The 18,080-nt window shown below is 42.2% G+C and overlaps 1 protein-coding gene across 1 annotated transcript in view; it reads right to left on the reverse strand.

Annotated features, from left to right (window-relative positions):
* LOC133212646 (autism susceptibility gene 2 protein-like) overlaps positions 1 to 8,552 on the reverse strand; it is a 213,681-nt gene extending 205,129 nt beyond the window's left edge. The window contains exons 1-2 of the mRNA XM_061354294.1: positions 8,535 to 8,552; positions 6,774 to 6,803 (exon numbers count right to left, since the gene is read on the reverse strand). Coding sequence (XP_061210278.1) covers positions 6,774 to 6,803; positions 8,535 to 8,552 — 48 coding nt within the window. The remainder of the gene's footprint in view (positions 1 to 6,773; positions 6,804 to 8,534) is intronic.
* Between the last annotated feature and the right edge of the window lie 9,528 nt (positions 8,553 to 18,080).

The following is an 18,080-nucleotide window of genomic DNA, read 5'->3' on the forward strand; positions in this document are numbered from 1 at the left end:
CATGCTGCTGAGTGACAGAGATGATAAAGGACAGGACAAATCACGGGCTGGAGGCTCCGTGGCACAGCCAGCCTGGAGAGCAAGTACCCACTGCTGTAAGCAACGTGTTCGCTCCCCTTAGTGGCAAAGGCATCATCTTTTACAAGGAACATGCTTGGCTCCAATTTTATTACCACTCTAGCTGTAGGGATGCTCTGTGTGGCACATCAAATGAATAAAAAGGATCCTTATCTTTCCTCCTAATGGGCCCTAAACAGTAAGAAATACTTCATGATTGCCTGAGCGTTGCTAGCATATAAAGTCTGGGTGATCTTTCACCCTCAGGGCAAGTTTAAGGTGCTGCATTTTCCAGAGTTAAAAAGACAACACCTGTACAAATATGCAGTATAAATCGTGCTGATGGGAAACATCCTGGAGCTGCAGAAACAGTTCCAGGAGCAATATTGAGAAACTATTTCTCTAATCCCATCCCTAGCCAAAATAAATATATGCCAAACAGTAAGATCTCACTATCTCATGACCTTAAGTAATAGCTTACAATCAGGTTCTCAGCCACCGTTTTCCCACAGAGCCTTGTTTGCTAAACGTGTTGGTATCCACCATCTAAGGAGCTTTTCCATGAATTCAACTCCCTCTTATTGTCATATGTAATCCTTTTGCCCTTCCAGGAGCACAACGTGCTGTTGCCCAGGGTGTGAGGGCTCAGTGGGCCTGACAACTACTCAGGCTTTTCTACTAGGGAGGTTCAGTCCAGGGAGAGATGGCTCCAACTACGAACCCCTCCTGAAGCTCCCACATAAAATTCCATGCCTATATCACAGTCAATCCCCTCTTCCTGAACCTCAGGCTGTCACAACCCCACAGAAGCTCCGTTCCAGCGGTTTTCCCTTCCATTCCCTAGCTGGGAGTGCTGGGGAACATCTCACACAACCCTAAGGCTACACACTACTTTCTTAGACTCTCATATTAGATTGGAGTTGATACATCTTATACTTTGAAGTTTTCCTTTAGGAATCACCCCAGTCTTCATATACCTGCACCAGGAGTCAAAGATCGTAGGGAACAGGATGAGAAAATAAATGCTGATACTGTGGCTCAGTAAATGCTGAGAGTTCCCTCTATGACCAACATCTTTCAGACCAGGGAAAGTTTAATTTATTAATTATACTGCAGCAATGCATAAACACTGAACTGAAACCCTGGTTGAGCTTTTAGATAGTAAGAAGAATACAGATATTACTGTATGGCCACAGTGATGGTCATATAAAAGTTGAACTGGCTCCGAGGTATCTACATGCGACAGCCCTGGCACCATCCAAGTGGGCATTTCTCTTTCAAGTGCTACCCAGACTCTTCCCTTCTCTCATGCTTTCCAGCAGTGAGGGAAAAAATATCCCCAATAGAGCTTTGTTTCCATGCATCCTACTAAAAAATTCCCGAGCTAATGGAACTGCCCCCATGAGAGTGAATTACACCTGTATTAAGTTCATGACCATGTAACTGCATTTATTTAGTGACACTGAGACGCATGGTTTTAAGTAGGCTCATCCCAAACTCTGCTTATAATAAATACATCAGAGCAGTTATAATTGCCTAAACCAGTTGATTTTCTAAAGCTGGGTTAAAAACCGTGTTGGTTTTTTTTAATGCAGCCAGGAGCACATTGGAAAGCAAACTATACACAACTGCTCAGCAATACACAAACACTTGTACGTGTGGATATCTAACTACCAAACACTGAAATAGAGTCTACGTACCAAACTGGGCAGCAGACATCTGCCAAAGCACTACTCCAAAATCTCTCTCCAAAGGCCATACACGAAACAGTAGTCCAAAAGCACTTCAAAACCACACATAGGATACAGGCATAAATGCTTTTGTGTGCTTACAGATATACACAACCCCCCCACATTTCCTTGATCTGAGCATACCAGAATGATCTATGATGTTTTCTGTGCCACAATCTTTGGTTTATAGCTGGTTTATAGGCAATCAAATGTATCAGCATTATCATTAAAAACATTCTGATGGAAGAAACACCATTCCCCAGCTCTCATGGTGCTTTCAAAGCACATTATTTTTCTTTCCTAAGAGCAAAATAACCAATCCCACCAGCACAGGCTTCCGTCCCAACAACACAACATCCACCCATCCTAACCCCCTCCAAGCTGGGGTGGAATTTGTTATTCTGTCACTGGTTTAACTGGTCTCTTTCCCCCTCTGTTGCATCGTACATGACATCCCAAAGCAAAGCCTGTTTCAGTAGAACACTGGGCAGTGCTGGGGCTGCAGCTGGAACCAGGCAGACACTGCTGGCTCCTGGAAGAATACATTTGAATGGGATTCAAGAGCCTCATCAAGAGGGAACTGCTTGGGTACTACTAAAATATACACAGAATTAAGTCATCAACTGCAGTAATCTTCTAAACTGTACACGCTATCAAAGTTGGATAAGATTCAAGTGAGAAGCAGGCTTCTCCTCTTGAATCAGATGTAAGTAACCCTGTGCACATTGCAAAGCAGGCCCCCTTGATCAGTGATTATATTTTCCTAAGACGTGAAAGATCACTAAAGTGCCTCAGATTGAGCCTTAATTCTAAGACCTGCTTAATTAAAGAGTAGTGAGGAGAAATGGGAGGGATGGTGAATGAAACCGGACTTTACTCCTTACCTCGTCTTTAGCACTTGACATCCATATCAAAGCTGTTTGTACAGCTTTTCAAAACAGGGCTTCCTTTTGGTTCCAGTGTGTTTGCACTTACGGTTTTAATATTGTATTAATTAACACAGGTATCTCTTTAAAGCTTGTATGGAGCTATCAAGATAATACAGTTGCACTTAAGTTTGGCAGCTGTGCGATAGCTTGCCCTAATTTTAGATTATGAGCTCTGGAGACCTGCTCACTGTAAGACTGACAGACTTTTTAATGGAGAAAATCTGAGCTCCCCAGGGATCCAGACTTCTTTCTGATTCAGTAAGAAATCCCAATGGCATTTGCTGAAAGGATCCCAGGATGGAAAATGACATCTCTCTAAGAATTAGTGCTTCACATTCTGATGCAAGTCTCCCAAATCTATTCTCCCTCCACAGACACACTTGTAACCACTTCAGGTTTTTTAGCAACAGGAGAGTGAAATGCCTACTTTGAGTGCTCCAGTCCGGAGCTGTGTGCCAAATCGGAATGAAGAGGCATGAATCTATATAAATAGACAAATTATCCACCCAAAACATGTCATTTTAAATTGAGATGCTGACACAGCCTTAGCTACAGTACTGCTAAGCAGGGGCTGCTTCATTTTTCAATTAAATATCCTTGTTTCTTCTTCCAGAGAAACCTCTGGAGAAATGTCTCATTTGAGGGCAGACACAGACAGAAAGTGGCTCTGTCTGTCGGCTCCCAATTAAAGGCGAGGGAAGATGGATTGGAGGCACAGCCATCACCTAATAGAGATCAGATATCAACAACGATTTACGCAGCCAGATAGATACGTATTCAAGTGTGGAAAAAAAAAAGTCATACTTACAGCCTAGGAGACATTACTTTTCCTACTCTGTCACCACTCACTATTCATCTGCTCCTCAGCTTCCCATGTCCCGCTCCTTCCTGTGTTCTCCTACTTCACTGTGGTCCATCTAGACATGCTTGAACCAACCTGTCTTTCAGCCACCGTGACCTGTCGCACACCTTTCATCATCCTGATCTGCTGGTTTTCATTCAAAAGCACTAGTCTATCTTTCTGGATTCCAGGTCTTATTTATTCTAGTAGAAGTATGTACCTGTCTTGCATTACTTTTACCTCTCATGGATCTCTTATTTCCCAGGCACAATGAAGGACCAGTGTGGGACTGTCTTCAAAAATACTAAATGCAGTAAAACTGATTCCATTTTCTGCACAGCAAGTGCAGAGTTCAGCTGCAGAAATACACCATATTCTGTATGCTTCAGGATATCAAACTCTGCAAGAGGTAATCCTAAGGAAAAGCAGATCTCCTCTTCCCAGAAACATTTTAGGCAAAAATGTTTCTGGTGGGAGCAGAATAACTCCACAATCCTCAGAACACACTGACCTAGGACCGACCACGAGCAATTTGACAATTCACTGCTAGAACAGCTCCACAGTCAGAGGCTAATACCCTCATCATGATATAAAATGTGTGGGTCAAGGATCTTAAAACTTCTAATCCTGCTGAGCACCCTCAGCTCCTATGGTTATTAATGAAACCTGAGGATGCTGAGCACTATTTCTGAAAGCATCAATCTCTTGCCCAGAGGTCTGGCACCCTCACTTCTCCCAGTGCATTTTGCTTATAGGAAGTTTTGGTCCAAAACCAAGAAGTTATTTTATTTAAAGCAGGAATTGAAAAATCTTCTGGGTCCTATTGAAAGAGATCTAAAAGATCCTGCCTGTCTGAAGAAAAGAAGTTTCTACTTGTCAGTTAAACAAAGGAATAACGCACAGCCTCCTTTATAGTGTGTACTTTACCTGTCATCCAACAGCCCATTATCATGTCACGGCAGAGTGCACTTTTCTACAGGTCACTTTGTTTAAAATGACATGGATAATGCACATGTCAGCGAGCTGACAGTCCCGACCGTCCTTCAGAGATAAAACCCGCAAGACGAGCGCCTGTTCTTATCTGGGGTACATGCCTTGGTCTATCATCTAAGTCAGGCAGAACATGATTTCTCCAGAGAGCACTTTTTTCATTTCCTGATTTTAAAAAATCAAATAAGCACCATTTGTCTTCATCTGAATATGCCTGACCTGCTCAAATGATGATGTCTCGCATTTTATAACAGGCTACATATGCTGAATTCAAATTAACAGCAGAACAAGGCCTTTAGATCTTTGCCTAGGCTTCCAGAGCAGCCTGAATAAATACACCAGGGTTAGCTGTCGTCTTTTAGAACTGGGCCTGAGCTCTGAAATTCAAAGCTTGCTCTGGCTCTGGGATTTGAAAACTACTAAATTATTGGGGATATTTGGATCTGCACTTAATCTCATTTCATTAGTGGGGAAGACAAAATATAGATCACAGAGATGAAATACACATCTGGATTTTAAATGCATCCTGCACAAGTACTGGGATATTCTGTGTGAGGTACAACCTTGAGTCTCCCTTGCTTTGTGTCGTCGAAACTATCCTGAACCAGCACACCACCACCATCCCCAAAAGCTGCCTCTCTGCCTTTTTATACAGCTATGAGAGAAAAATACTGTGAAATGAGCAGAGGTTTAGCTCTGTAAATGAAGCGGTGGCAGGAAATTACACTTCTAGTTCAGGGTGCCATAAACATGGGAGCTGAATTTCAGTTTATCATCTTCCACTGCATAAGGAACATCCTGAAAATGAATAATCGCTTCACAGGATGGAATGTAATGGTAATGCATTAAAAATTCATCTCTAAAAGTGCAGGTTAATATTCTGTGCAAAAACCCAACAAAACCTCCTCTTTCTGTTGTCACACTGATTAACTCCAGTGATTAGTTCCCTTATGAAAGGGAAATCACTGCGGTTCAAAGTAAATAGTGGTTCTTTAACACAGTTAGCAAATTATTAAGAAACATGGGGGAAAAAAATCTCTACTTGGAAAATCACTAAAACAAGCTGAAGGGTAGAGCTTTGGTAGTTCTGTACAGAATGGGTTGAAAATCTCCTCGGCTTCCTGCTATACAAATCCTATAGAAAATTAATTAAATTAATGAATGGTAATTTCTATATTCATTGTTGTGTTGTGGATTTTACAACATATTTGTTCTTTTCTGTTGTACAAACTGCATGCCAATTTGGTCATTTCTCTTCTTGGTTTGACCTGGACCTAGCTCACAGAACCACCCATGAAACTCCAAGCAATTCAATGCTGTTATATGAATGACGTTATCTGACATTATTTTGTCCTCCCCTAACTTCCATCCCTCAATTTATCGAGTGAAAGAGGAAGCAAAAGTGATTATATTATTAAAACATCCCTTAAAGCTCAACGCCCAACTGAAAATCACAAAACCTAACCTGCAAATAAAGAAATTAGACCAGTTTTATGCAAGTATTATCTCATTTTCGCCAAAGAAGGAAGGTAGATGTTAGTCTGTTCGCAACATTAAATAAGACATCAAAATGTGCATCAGAATAAATATTACTTCTTCATTACCATTAGTCTTCTGAACAATAAGCAGCATTACAGATCAGTGCCTGACTTTTTCAGTGTGACATTATTCCCTTTTTCCACTTAGGAACCCGAAGTTATCAAGAGAATTATCAGCAAGTTGTATCACTTGACTCAATGTACAGTTTCCAAATGTTGTTTTTAAAAAGACAGATCTGTATATATATCAACCATAACACTTCAATTTGAGTTTGAAGACCCTTGCCTGCAGAGAAGCAAAACAGGCGATAACAGTGGTCAAGTAACTGTTAAAGAGTGCAAATGTGAGGGTTATAAACATATTTGGTTGCTGTTAGAAATTCCCAAGGGAAAATGTTGCCACAGAAAGGGTTGGTAGTGAGACTGGTGTTCATAAACAGCCCACACAAACCATGGCATCAATATGCTTGAGGAAGAATTGTGGAGCCTCCAAAATATTAATGCGAATTCTCTTCCCTTGGAAGTCTATTCCAAAATTAAATTAAGGGAAACGAAGTATTTTCATTGTAGAGAGATGCTTTAGATCAATCCCAAAAGAAACTTGGAATAAGTAACAGTTTAAGAGGAATAAATGAATGCAACAAATCCAACAAATTATTTTTGCTCCCTTAGCGATTTCTTTTCTTACCTTTTCTTCTTGATCACTGTCGCTGTCACACTGCAACACAAAAAGAAACAAAGACACAGGTAAGAGAAACTTGTACAGCAAAAAAGTCAGAGATTTCTATGAAGAAGATGGCTGAAGCACTCAAACCCTGTGGCATCAAACCTGGTTCCTTTGGGGAAAAGCTCAATTACTGCATAGGAGGAAATTTCCCCCCCACTGTTGTTGAGATGATGCATTTGTATGTTTGAAATACGAACAAACTGGACTGAACACCACAAAAGGTAGTTGCAATGCCCTCTGTTAGCTCCATTCACTTGCACAGGAGCTGACGGTGCATGAGCACGTTAGACTCCAAAACTGGATCAGAGAAGAAGAAAAGCAGTATTAAAGGGCTGTTTTGTTCTCTTCTGACAGACAGCATTTCTCACACTACCTGCCAATACATCAGCTTCAAAGGCTCTGCAGATAGGAGGGTACGGAACCAGGTTTGTCTCTCCCACAAGAGAAGCATTTGCAAGGCTCCCATTTATTTTCCAGGACTACTTGGAGGATTCAGCCTTTACTGTTGCTGAACCAAACAATTCCGAGGTCCCAGTGGAAGCCAGAACACGACACATTAATTGATTCATTGAGGTTCTCTGTAATTCAAGCCCAGGTATCACAGTAAACACTTATAATCCTATAAAATGCTGAACAGTAACGGTAGTGGGTCTTGATATTCATCAAGTGCCATTGCTCCATTTTTTAATAACTTTTACTGTTGTAGAAATACATCAGGACTAGATGAATCGAGTGTCAGTACAGATAAGCATCAGGAAACCACATTAACATTCACTACAAGTGTAAAAGCTGTAGGACTGTAAGGACCATGCAACTCACTGCTCCTCTCAGACACAGATTTCATTCATCCCACCTAATTCTGGGTGACTATGGAGGGGTCATACTTGGCTACCCCCACAGCAGAAGAATGAGGAAAACACCTCCTTCTGTGTGGTTATTTTTAACCTACAATCTTACACTCTAGAGAGTGGGGCTGTGAGGCTCATTCAAGGGTGAACCAACACCTCTGCAGATCTAATGGCAGATGGTTCGAAGGACAGCATAAGATCACTAAAGAGGAGAATCAGGCTTCCCTAAAGCAAGGACCAGCTGATCATGTTGCTGCAGCAGCCAGTTAAGCCCTTCCTGCATTTGTATCCTGTTTAATGCATCTGTGAGTGTTTTCACAAGACAACCAAACTGCTTTGAAACTACTTAGTGAATTCTAAAGGTTAACTCTACAGTGGGATGTGGATACACACAATCAAATGCACCCACAAGTGTGTGTATTTGATTTGCACAAATCAAGTCACCTTCTGTGTATTCTTACAACTTCCCTGGTTTACTGGTTTTTGACTTATTTTCATTAGTAGAGGCCTTCCCCACACCAGTGAGCTACATACAAACAAATTAAAGCAAAGAGCTATTTCTAGGTACTTTACAAATAGCTTTACATGAAGCAATGATTAGACAAGATTGCAATCTGCTTTCAGATAATTTCAAACAGAAATGGAAGTGAAATTTACTTCATAACTGAAATGACTTATACAGCATGAGCTGCACCTAAATACTCTGGCAACAAACAATTGAGAGGGAATATGAAGATATGAAACAGTTTCAGCTTGGATTTTGAAACCCTCACACAACGTTTAAGTTAATGAAGAGAGTGTGCTTAACTGACAACAGGAACATTGCACATTTCTAGAACAGTATGCCATTTATATAAAGCACTCATAGCCTCACCCTGGCAATATAGCGCATTTTGACTTCAGCATGACTACAAGTACGAGATTCTGCTATGAGGGTAAGCATAGGAAAGTATGCTTGCAAAGCAAGACCCGACCTGTACAAAACAGCAAACACACATATGGGAATCACAGCGTGTCACAAAGAATCCCCATTTATTATCTCTATTTTACAATTGTTGGGAAAAAATCAGGTTTTGGTCTACAGCACTTGAATCCGCTGCTTGCTTACAGCCAGGAGGACCCAGCAGTTCTGAATTCAAAAGGAGAAAGAATGGGGGTAAAAAGTGGACATATAAGCAAGCAAGGATGATTCTCTTCTAGCAGCAGGGTTCAGCAGGTTTTAGCACGCCATCGCTCCTGCTGCTGGGGCACACGTGAAGATCTCCTTCACCCATCATTTTTTGTCTGGTTTAAGGAATCTCTCCTCTGCTGTGGATTAAGTTTTCCCTGACTCATAAGCTTGGAAAGAGCTCCGCGTTTTGTGTTTCCTGCAGTATGGAGGTACCTGGGGAGAAGAGTATTTGCCAGCAGTGACATCTGAATTTGCCAGCGAAACAGTTCCCCGCATCCAAGTGAATCTGCAGAGAAAATGCACAGAGCACTGTTGGTGGGAAGCTCTTTCCATCAAAGTGTTAAGCTGCTGCTCTCCGACAGTCCAGTTCTAATTTCAAGGTCCGCTTAATTCCACATCAAATAATTACTGCTATACCCAGAAGCACCTTGTCTCCAGAGTTAAGCATATGGCGAAGGACTGAGACCTACTGGTGTCCATTATGGAGGCAGCATGGATGCCAAGCCGATTAAAAATGCTCCGACTCCCCTCACAACATGCCCAGTGACTGACAGCTCCGTGATTTGGCCAGTCACCGTGCCTGCCAAAAAAGCCTCTGCTGCACCGAGGCCCACATGGCACTCGGAGAAAACACTTCCATTCCCGGTATTAAATTCCCATACTGACCCGAGGACTTTGCTGTGAGCTCAGCAGGAGCACACCATCCAATTTACAGCTCCAGCCTCCAGAGCCCTCAGTGCCAGCCTCTGGCAGAGACAAATGATGGTCAAACCCCTCCAGTTCATAAATTATGCAAAAGCAATAAATGCACTCAGCAAACAGCTCCCAACGTTTGCCCAGCCTGCTTCCAGCTACACTGTGTGAAATGCCAGTGGTGCTGCACACACAAGGCATCTATTTCACTCACAAAGAGGTTTTGTTGGTGGGGTGCGAGGGAAGGGACTCACTGTCCAGCAGCTCTGTCCTGTTCCAAGAGCAGGGTTTTATGGACAAGCTGTAGGAAAGGAAGGAGGGATGGGAGAAAAGGGCTTTATGCACTGCACTGGGGTTATAGCTACATGTAGTATGTACATGTGTGTGGGCACACACATTGCATGTGCATGCATATCCACCTTAAGCTAAATTTTCCCTAAGGATTAAATATGTAGATTGCCTCTGGTCTATGGAAAAAGCAACCAGACAACTGATGTGCAGGGATACCTCCAAAAAGACTCGCAGAAGAAGGAAGAGGTTTGCTTCTAAGGCTGGAAACTGAACTGGAGCAACTGGATGTTCTTCCCATGCCTGAGACTGCTGTGTAGGGACTCTGGGCACTGCACTTGCACACACATTCCCCAGTGGCTCTTGGTCTGATGTGCTCATTTACATTTCTGGATGCATTCTGATCCCAGAAGTGCTAAGCACAAGGTGTTTCCATCGTCTGCAGGCTTACTGCTAACCACTGCTGCAGGACAGGTTTTGGAAACCGAAGCTGACAACCGTGAAGTTGATTATTCAGAATTACTGGTCAATTTGGAGACTCGAGCCTGCACTGCTTGCTCGGTTCCTCTCACGTTTCTCTGCCTCCCAGGGCCATAGACAAAAGTAAAATGATTTAAGTGCTTTGTGGTTCTCACAGCACCAGACTGTTTTGGAATTGAAGTGATGCAAATGCTTTCAACTGGCCTTCTGCTCTGGGCTGAGTTTCAGTGTTTTGTGCCTATTACAAAAAGATAATTTTTCAGTGCTCTCCCATGGTTGGTTTCGGGAATCCACAGCTCTGTGCACATGCTGCATCCAAATATTCTGCAAATCACTGGGAATCCAAACTATCATTCAGAGATAGCACGACCTGATTTTTGGATAGCTGCCACTGGCTTCACTGGAAGCTGTGAGTGATAACGTGACAAGGAGGCTGCAGACACATTTTACACCTGAACACAAAGAGGCTTCTTTCTGCGAATCTCAGGCTCAAGGCACTTCTAGCTCCACACTGAGCACAAGTCGTGACTGATTACAGTCACCCAGGGCCAGGCGTGAGCACAGCCCGGAGCCAATCTTCCAAAAGCTGGCCTACATTATGGAAAACCCACCCACCCGGCCAGCCCTCAGCATCATTTAGGCACTGAGATGAAAGCCAGATTAGCAAAACTGCTGAGCACCCACAGCTCCCACATACGGCCAAGTTTTCAAATGATCATGGCACAAAATGCTGTGAGATCTTCTTTAAACCACAGCCTGACAGGTCCCTCCAGTACGGGCTCTTCAAAATGCCTGGTTTATGCTTTTGAAAGTCTTGCACTGGGCAGAATGGGCTCTGAGCAGTTTTCCCAGAGAACCTACAGCACTACAAACCAAATCCAAAGCAAGGGATGCATAAAGCTTGCTCAAAACTAGCTCCACAGATAAAACATATGGAAAAGGTTGCTCCTAATTTCTTGTCAGGGGTATTAATGAGAACAGACAGATAACTGCTCAAAGTGGCCATAGTTATCACTTAAACTGTTCAAACACCTTTAATAACTGACGTGTGCAGGCTAGCAGCCAGCACATCGGCTGACACACACGTGCTTCCTTGTCCAATATTTCTGCAGCTTCATGCTCAACAAGTGCTGCTCAGAATCAGTAACCCATAAACTTGCACTTTCACATGTGCCCTGCAGTCAAAATTCAAACAGATATTCCTAAACTCAACCCCAGGTAAGGCAGGAACATATGAACTCAAAGATCTTTGTAGCGACAAAGCAGAAATCTCTGCTTTCCGCCCCAGCTTAAACCTCTGAAATCACTGCTATTGGCCTGGATTGTGAGTGCGTAAGATGTGTTCCCTGCAATATGGAGTACACACACATACAACTGCAGTGGGAAGCAGAAAAACAACTTTCCAATTCCCATTTGAGGCTTAATTGCTGCTGTATTTTACAGAAGAAAAGGAAAACTGAAGACAGGGCTAAATATTGGCTGTACTTCCCAAATCACCTGCCCCAGCTGAAGCAAGGGCAAGTTCAAATGCACAGCACATCATCTGCAGCACCTGCAGAATGAGCCTGATCCCAATGCCACATTTCAAAAATCAGACACCCTATGTGGTTACAGCTCTAATTTGAGCCCATTTTAATAGCTTGAGAGAGTCTGGTCCAAATCAAGCTGAGTAAAGGTCTGTGCCACCTCACAGGCTCATTCAAGCTGAAGCAACACTATGGATTTCTATGTACCTTGCTGATTGAACACATTCTTGTGCAAAAAGTGGCAATCATTGAATATATCATGTACAATGACATTGAGGAGGGCATTGTTCTCTATTCTGCTCAATGGACTTTGCTAGAACAGCTATTTCATATCTTGGATCCATTTATCATTGCCACCAAAGGAGCCAGTGCTGCTGAAACGCCAGCGCTGAACAAAGTGATTCGACTCATCTGTCTGCTGAAAAGAAATCTGAAGAAAATGAGGAAAACCCAGACCTAAGCCATGTTCACACTGACATTTACAATATTCTTGTCCATCTATCCACCAATGACAAACTGACAGCCCCGGAAAGGGCAAAGATGATATTTTAGCTATACAATTAGACCTTTGCTTCCAAGAAAAAAGGAGAAAAAAACCGTCTCCTAGATGAAAGGAGACACAGACAGAGAATAAATGGGCAATTTTCTAATTGATGAAATGGAGACAGGCAGAGTCACAAAGAAACTAAGAGCAAGGATTTCACTTCTTTTCTTTGCCATCTCTGCCTTTGCCTGCAAGTAGCATACAGCATGGAGCTCCTTGCCAAGGAATCTTCTGCCTAGCATCTCACAAATTGGTTAACATCACATTCTGCTTAGCAATTCTTTGCCATTATCCACAGCGATTCACTGTAAGGAATGACTCTGAAACAGAGATGGTCTGAGAAGTTTAAGGTCTGCTTTCTCAAAAGCTGAAATTATGGATTATTCACAGAAAAGTCCCATTTTACACAAATTACCTTAGTCTGGACAAAAGATTGCAACGTTGACCTTTAATCTGAATTCCATTTTATCCAAACTACTTCACTTCAGATGAAACCTATCAGTCTTGGACATTTAAAGTTATCTTGGTCCCTTACAGAAGAAGTATTCAGAACTTAGAACCACTTTCAACTATAACTCTCTAAATCTTCATTCCGAGGACTTTCATGATGTTTTTCTATAGCAAAACAACACAATTAGTGGCTCCTTCTACTTCCCACAACAACAAAACAATGGTTTGATAAGGAAGAACTACATTTCCAGTATTAATGCAAACACCACATTACAATCCGTGATAAAGATGATCCACATTATACTTACACAGGAGGTGAATATGACCTTGGCAACTGATGGGTAGTACACCTACTCCTGGCAGGCTACAGGGAGCTTGTTTGTAAAGTAAAGGGGGATTTCACTCCAGGCAGACCGTCAACCCTGAGTCTTATTTTGAGGTTTGATTCTGTTGTGTCAGTCCCTGCATAGCCAGGGATTGATAAAGGGATGAGAAGCTGTGGCTGCCCCATCCCTGGCAGTGCTCAAGGCCAGTTTGGACGGGGCTTGGAGCAAGCTGCTCTAGTGGATGGTGTCCCTACCCATGGCAGGGGTTGGAACTGGATGAGCTTTAAGGTCCCTTCCAACCCAAACCAGTCTGGGGTTCTGTGATTGTCTACCACTTGGAGGGGAAGGCTTGTAGGTGGGTGTGGATGGGAAGCAGCAGGACCTGCCCGAGGGCTGTCAGTGACAGAGCTGCAGTCCAGAGTCCTGGCCATCTGCCTGGAGCTTGGTTTCATCCATGAGAAATACACCATTGACAGCCTGAGACACCCCAGGCAGATCCCCAGTGAAGGATGAAGTGAAACCAGCCCTGTAAGAAAAGCATTCTCCTTTTCTCCCTGGAAACTGAGCTGAGAGTGCCAAGTTATTGCAGCTCTTGGGAAAGTGCAACTTCTTTCCCCCCATTATCGCTCCCAATGGCTTCCTTATGGTGTCATTGCTCAATGATCCCACAAGCGCTTAAGGCCCCATCCAGCCATCCCCAAAGAACAGGACGATGGTCCCACTGATGTCAGCGGAAGATTAAATGGGCTCTCCAGATGTACCATTAGAAAGCTAACGATGCCATGAGTTTCTCAGCTCAGCATCTTCAGAAAGTGCCTGCTGCAAGTCAGGCATCCAAATTCCACTTGTCTAACTGGGCACCAAGCAGCTGTTGGCCACATACACAACCAGATCTTAATTTTAGGAGGTAATTCTCTTCTATAACAGGAAGATGAACTCCCTGCCTCAGTTCCTCAATCCTCTATATGGAAAAATGACTACATGCCTTTGCTTCTGGGATGCTGAATGTGCATTTGCTGCCTCCTTACCTGCCTTTCTGGCTGTAGACAATTTGCAGCATATGATGTTATTTTTAGCATCCTCTCAATGGATTATGACAGGGTGCAGTGTGTAGTGTCACTTTTAGCATAAGTACTTTGTCAGGGTTCAAAAAATAAGTAACAGCAAATAATAATAAGAATGGGCATTTATACTGGTGGACTAAGTCAATAGCAAAGACTTAAACTAATCAGTGTTTAATGAAGTCAGTACCTAATACTGCATTAGCCACTGTATCTGTATACAAAAAGATTCCTATTTTTCAGAATTCCTGGTCTTAGCTTGAGAGTTCAGTTTGGAATTTAAGTCTTCCTGGTACTTACAAGCTAATGAAATAAAAATATCCTGATGGACAAGAAGCAAAGCATGTTACGGGTTAAAATAATACAAGAATCTATTTTTTTCCACTGTGTTGTGATCCATAAAAATCACCCAGAGCCTTTCGTCTTTCTTCTCTGCCTGTGAAGCCAATTGCTTTGATTGCAGTGATATGAGCTTGCTGAAATGACTTGCCCTTGCTTGTGAAGCAAATGGAACATGCTAATAGAACTTATCGCATTACCGGATGCAAAAGTGCCATAGCTCATTACTTTAAGATAAAAGGATATCATTGCAGACGGGAAGCAGAATTGACTTTCTGAGGCCCGACTTGATGATGATTTAATCAACTGCTCTCTTTCACTTCTCATCTCTGCGCCTGTCGGTTTCACAGGTGCTGTTAAATGAGACACTCAGAAAGTGAGCGGAGGGAAAGAAATTGCTGTCATTACTTTTCAAGAAAGGAGGTATGCAAATTTTCGACAGAAAGATTGCGTTCATAATGGGCCTGGTAAAATACAAGGATCATGCTTGACAGGTGAGGGCAAGTCATTTGTACGTCCTTAAAGTGAAGCAACCATCCTCATTTAGAAATTGTGCTCGATAAGAGAAGCTACAAATGAAACCCAGGCAATGGCTGAGAAGCAGTAAGCAAACCTTTGAAGACTTTGCTATTGCAAGATCTGCCTTCAGCAGGTGCCTGGCGTGTCTTCACACATGCCTATTCCTAACTGCCAGATGGCCAAAGTTTGACCTCAGGATCTCACAGAGAATGCCTCCTAAATGTTTTTTTACTGTCAGCTTTGCATTCACAGTCTGGAGTCTGAGAGCTTCTTCCTTTCTTCATCACTGCCAGAAATAGAAATTACAAGACACAAAACCTAAGTGAGCGTCGAGTTAACTTTGAAAGCAGAATCAATAGGTTGGAGGCAACAACTTGTTTTCTTCTGCATGCAACTATTACACACCTAGGAAGTGCAGAGCTTACGGTTCATACAGCCAGGTGAGAAGTGAGAAGAACAATCCACAAAAAGGGTTGTGGCAGGAATCAAAGAGGTTGAAAAGACACTTCGCCAGGGCCCTGAAGGAACCTGGGGTCCTGTGTGATGGCAATGCAAGAAGAAAGGGTAAGGAGACAGTAACTGAATGTTCTGTTGACCTGATGGAGAAGTTCTGAAATTCCAAAATTAGAAGCTAAAAAGGCACAACAATTGAGATGATGAATTATGTACAGCCTAAAACCACTCTATACATCTATGATGGCTATTGAGCTGCTTGGATCATTTTAAAATGGGGAAATGAGAACTAGCAAAGCTTTTATTGGTGTCAATCTGCTTTTCAATCAGAGATTGATAGTCAGCCAGAGCAAACAGGTTCCCTGGGGACTCCACTGTATGAAATGGATACAGCAGTTTGTCATAAAAATGTTGACATTTGTCTCAGATAACAGTACAGGACTTAAATAGAATTAATGTCATGAATATTTAGAATTAACTGAGAAACAGCCAGGAACTACTGACACAAAGGAAGCCTGATGCAGTAGAAAAGGATTTAAATAAGAACAGCCACTGTATTAATTCCACAAGCAGGTGCATTTTAAGAATGTAAAATATTCTTCTTCAAGATACACATTTGGCTGAAACGCTCCCATGCTTATGAAATGCAAGTACCAGATCTCTCAGCTGACCTTTTCCCTGTGTGTCAGGTTCTTAAACCTCCATATACCAACCTAACTGGTTGTGATCCAGTCATGCTCTTTGGATCTGACTCACCTCTCACCAAAAATACTACATTGTAGCTTGAAAAGCAACACGATGGAGGAAAGAGAGCTCTGGGGCAGGGCTCGGGAGACAGCCCTCTGTCACTGGCTATCACTATCACCCCACGCAAGTCATTTCATCTCTTCTTCTGCCAACCCTCCACTTTTCATCTATTTGGGCTGTTAAAGGCTGCACTCCTTAGGATTTGGTTACTTTTCACTCTGTGTGTTAAAGTGTGCAGGATAACAAGGCATTTTTCCCAGAGAATTTTGGTCTTAGTAAATAGAAGAAATAAAGAAGAAGAAAGCATTAAGACTTGGATAAGGCCCTAGACACATCAAGCCTATTTTCAATATAGATCTCAACCACCAGCTAAATGCCATGACCTATAGCAAATTCTACCATTTCAACTGAAAAAAAATCTTATTTTAAATTACAGAAATATACACAGAGAAGCAGCAGTAAAAGACTGATAACACTGCATGGGGGTTGTTCTCTTGTAGAGGCTGCAACAACTCTGAGCACAAAATGGCTACAGGAAAGACATGAAGACAGATGCAACTGGTTTGTGAGATAAAACAGTTGTAGAAATAGGATCTGGAACTAAAATAAAGACTAGAAGTCACCTTCTCTTTCCCAAACAAGACCTGTTTAGCATTTGCGCTCTGTTTCTTTACATTAGGCTAAGCAATTTAAACTGAATTGTATAAATAATAATAATAATTCCCCAAACAACCACAAACAATTGATCCTTAGGGAGAAGACCTTAACAGCTGAGCTATAAACCTCTGAACATTGGATTTTAATGGATACTAAAAAACTCTTAACTAAGCCCTATAAATACAACCTGAAACGATTTGTGTTGTAAGCTGTTTGCAAACTCCCATAAAATGTTCCTCATTGTCATAATCCAGAAAAATAACTCAAGACCGTGTTCTCAGCCCTGTAAATCTGCTTCAATGTTGTGGCTTCATTCCCTTTTCCAGCCTCTGGTTTATAATTCATCACTCGCACAGTTGTTATAGATTATTATTATTATTTATTGCTGCCTTTATCATTTTTCTACAATTGATAAATTGTCTGTGCTAGACCTGAGGGAAGAGAAGGATTATTCTAAATCTAGAGCAACTACATAGGAATTGTAAAGACAATGGCACACTTTGGCCTGCCTGCCTCAAATTTCCTGTTTTGACACACATGATGCTGTAATTTGGCATCTGAAATCTCCTATTAGGAAATTAGTTCATTATGATTTTTTTAGAATGCTGCAATTAGAATAACAATTTAAAACAGGAGTTCTACTTCTCTATTTAAATGTAAGCATAATCGTACATCCCTGATCTATCCGCTGGACTCCACCATTTGTTATTCCTGGAGTAGCACTCTCAGTGCCCAACTACATGGCTATACACAGGAGCTTCCATAAGAGCCAAACCTCTGTCTTAGGAGCAGTTCTTATGTATAAATGTTCACTGTGGAAAGCCAGGCCCTTGGTTTACCACCAATGTGCTCCTGGCAGGGATATAAGTAAATGTTTGGGGTTTTTTTCCACTGCTGCATTAACCTACCACCAGACTAAGGTGATAAAACCACCTGTATCGTAAGTGGTATCAGACACTCCATGACTGTTATCAGCAGTGGCAAATTACCTGGCACAGCCAAGGCATGGTATTGCTTTGAATACCTGGCTTTTAGCACAGTGAAATTACGCTTGTCCAGGCAAGTCCTGAAAAATGCAGGAGTTTTGCCAATAACGACTGTGTTCAGGCAGGGCTGTAGCTAAGATGGCAGCGAGTGTTGCTAGGACAGCCCATGTGCTCCTTTTG

Source organism: Neopsephotus bourkii, unplaced genomic scaffold (assembly GCF_033783945.1).
Source record: "Neopsephotus bourkii isolate Nb327-2 ecotype Australia unplaced genomic scaffold, CSIRO-AGI_Nbou_v1 NB_726, whole genome shotgun sequence".
Lineage (NCBI taxonomy): Eukaryota > Metazoa > Chordata > Aves > Psittaciformes > Psittacidae > Neopsephotus > Neopsephotus bourkii.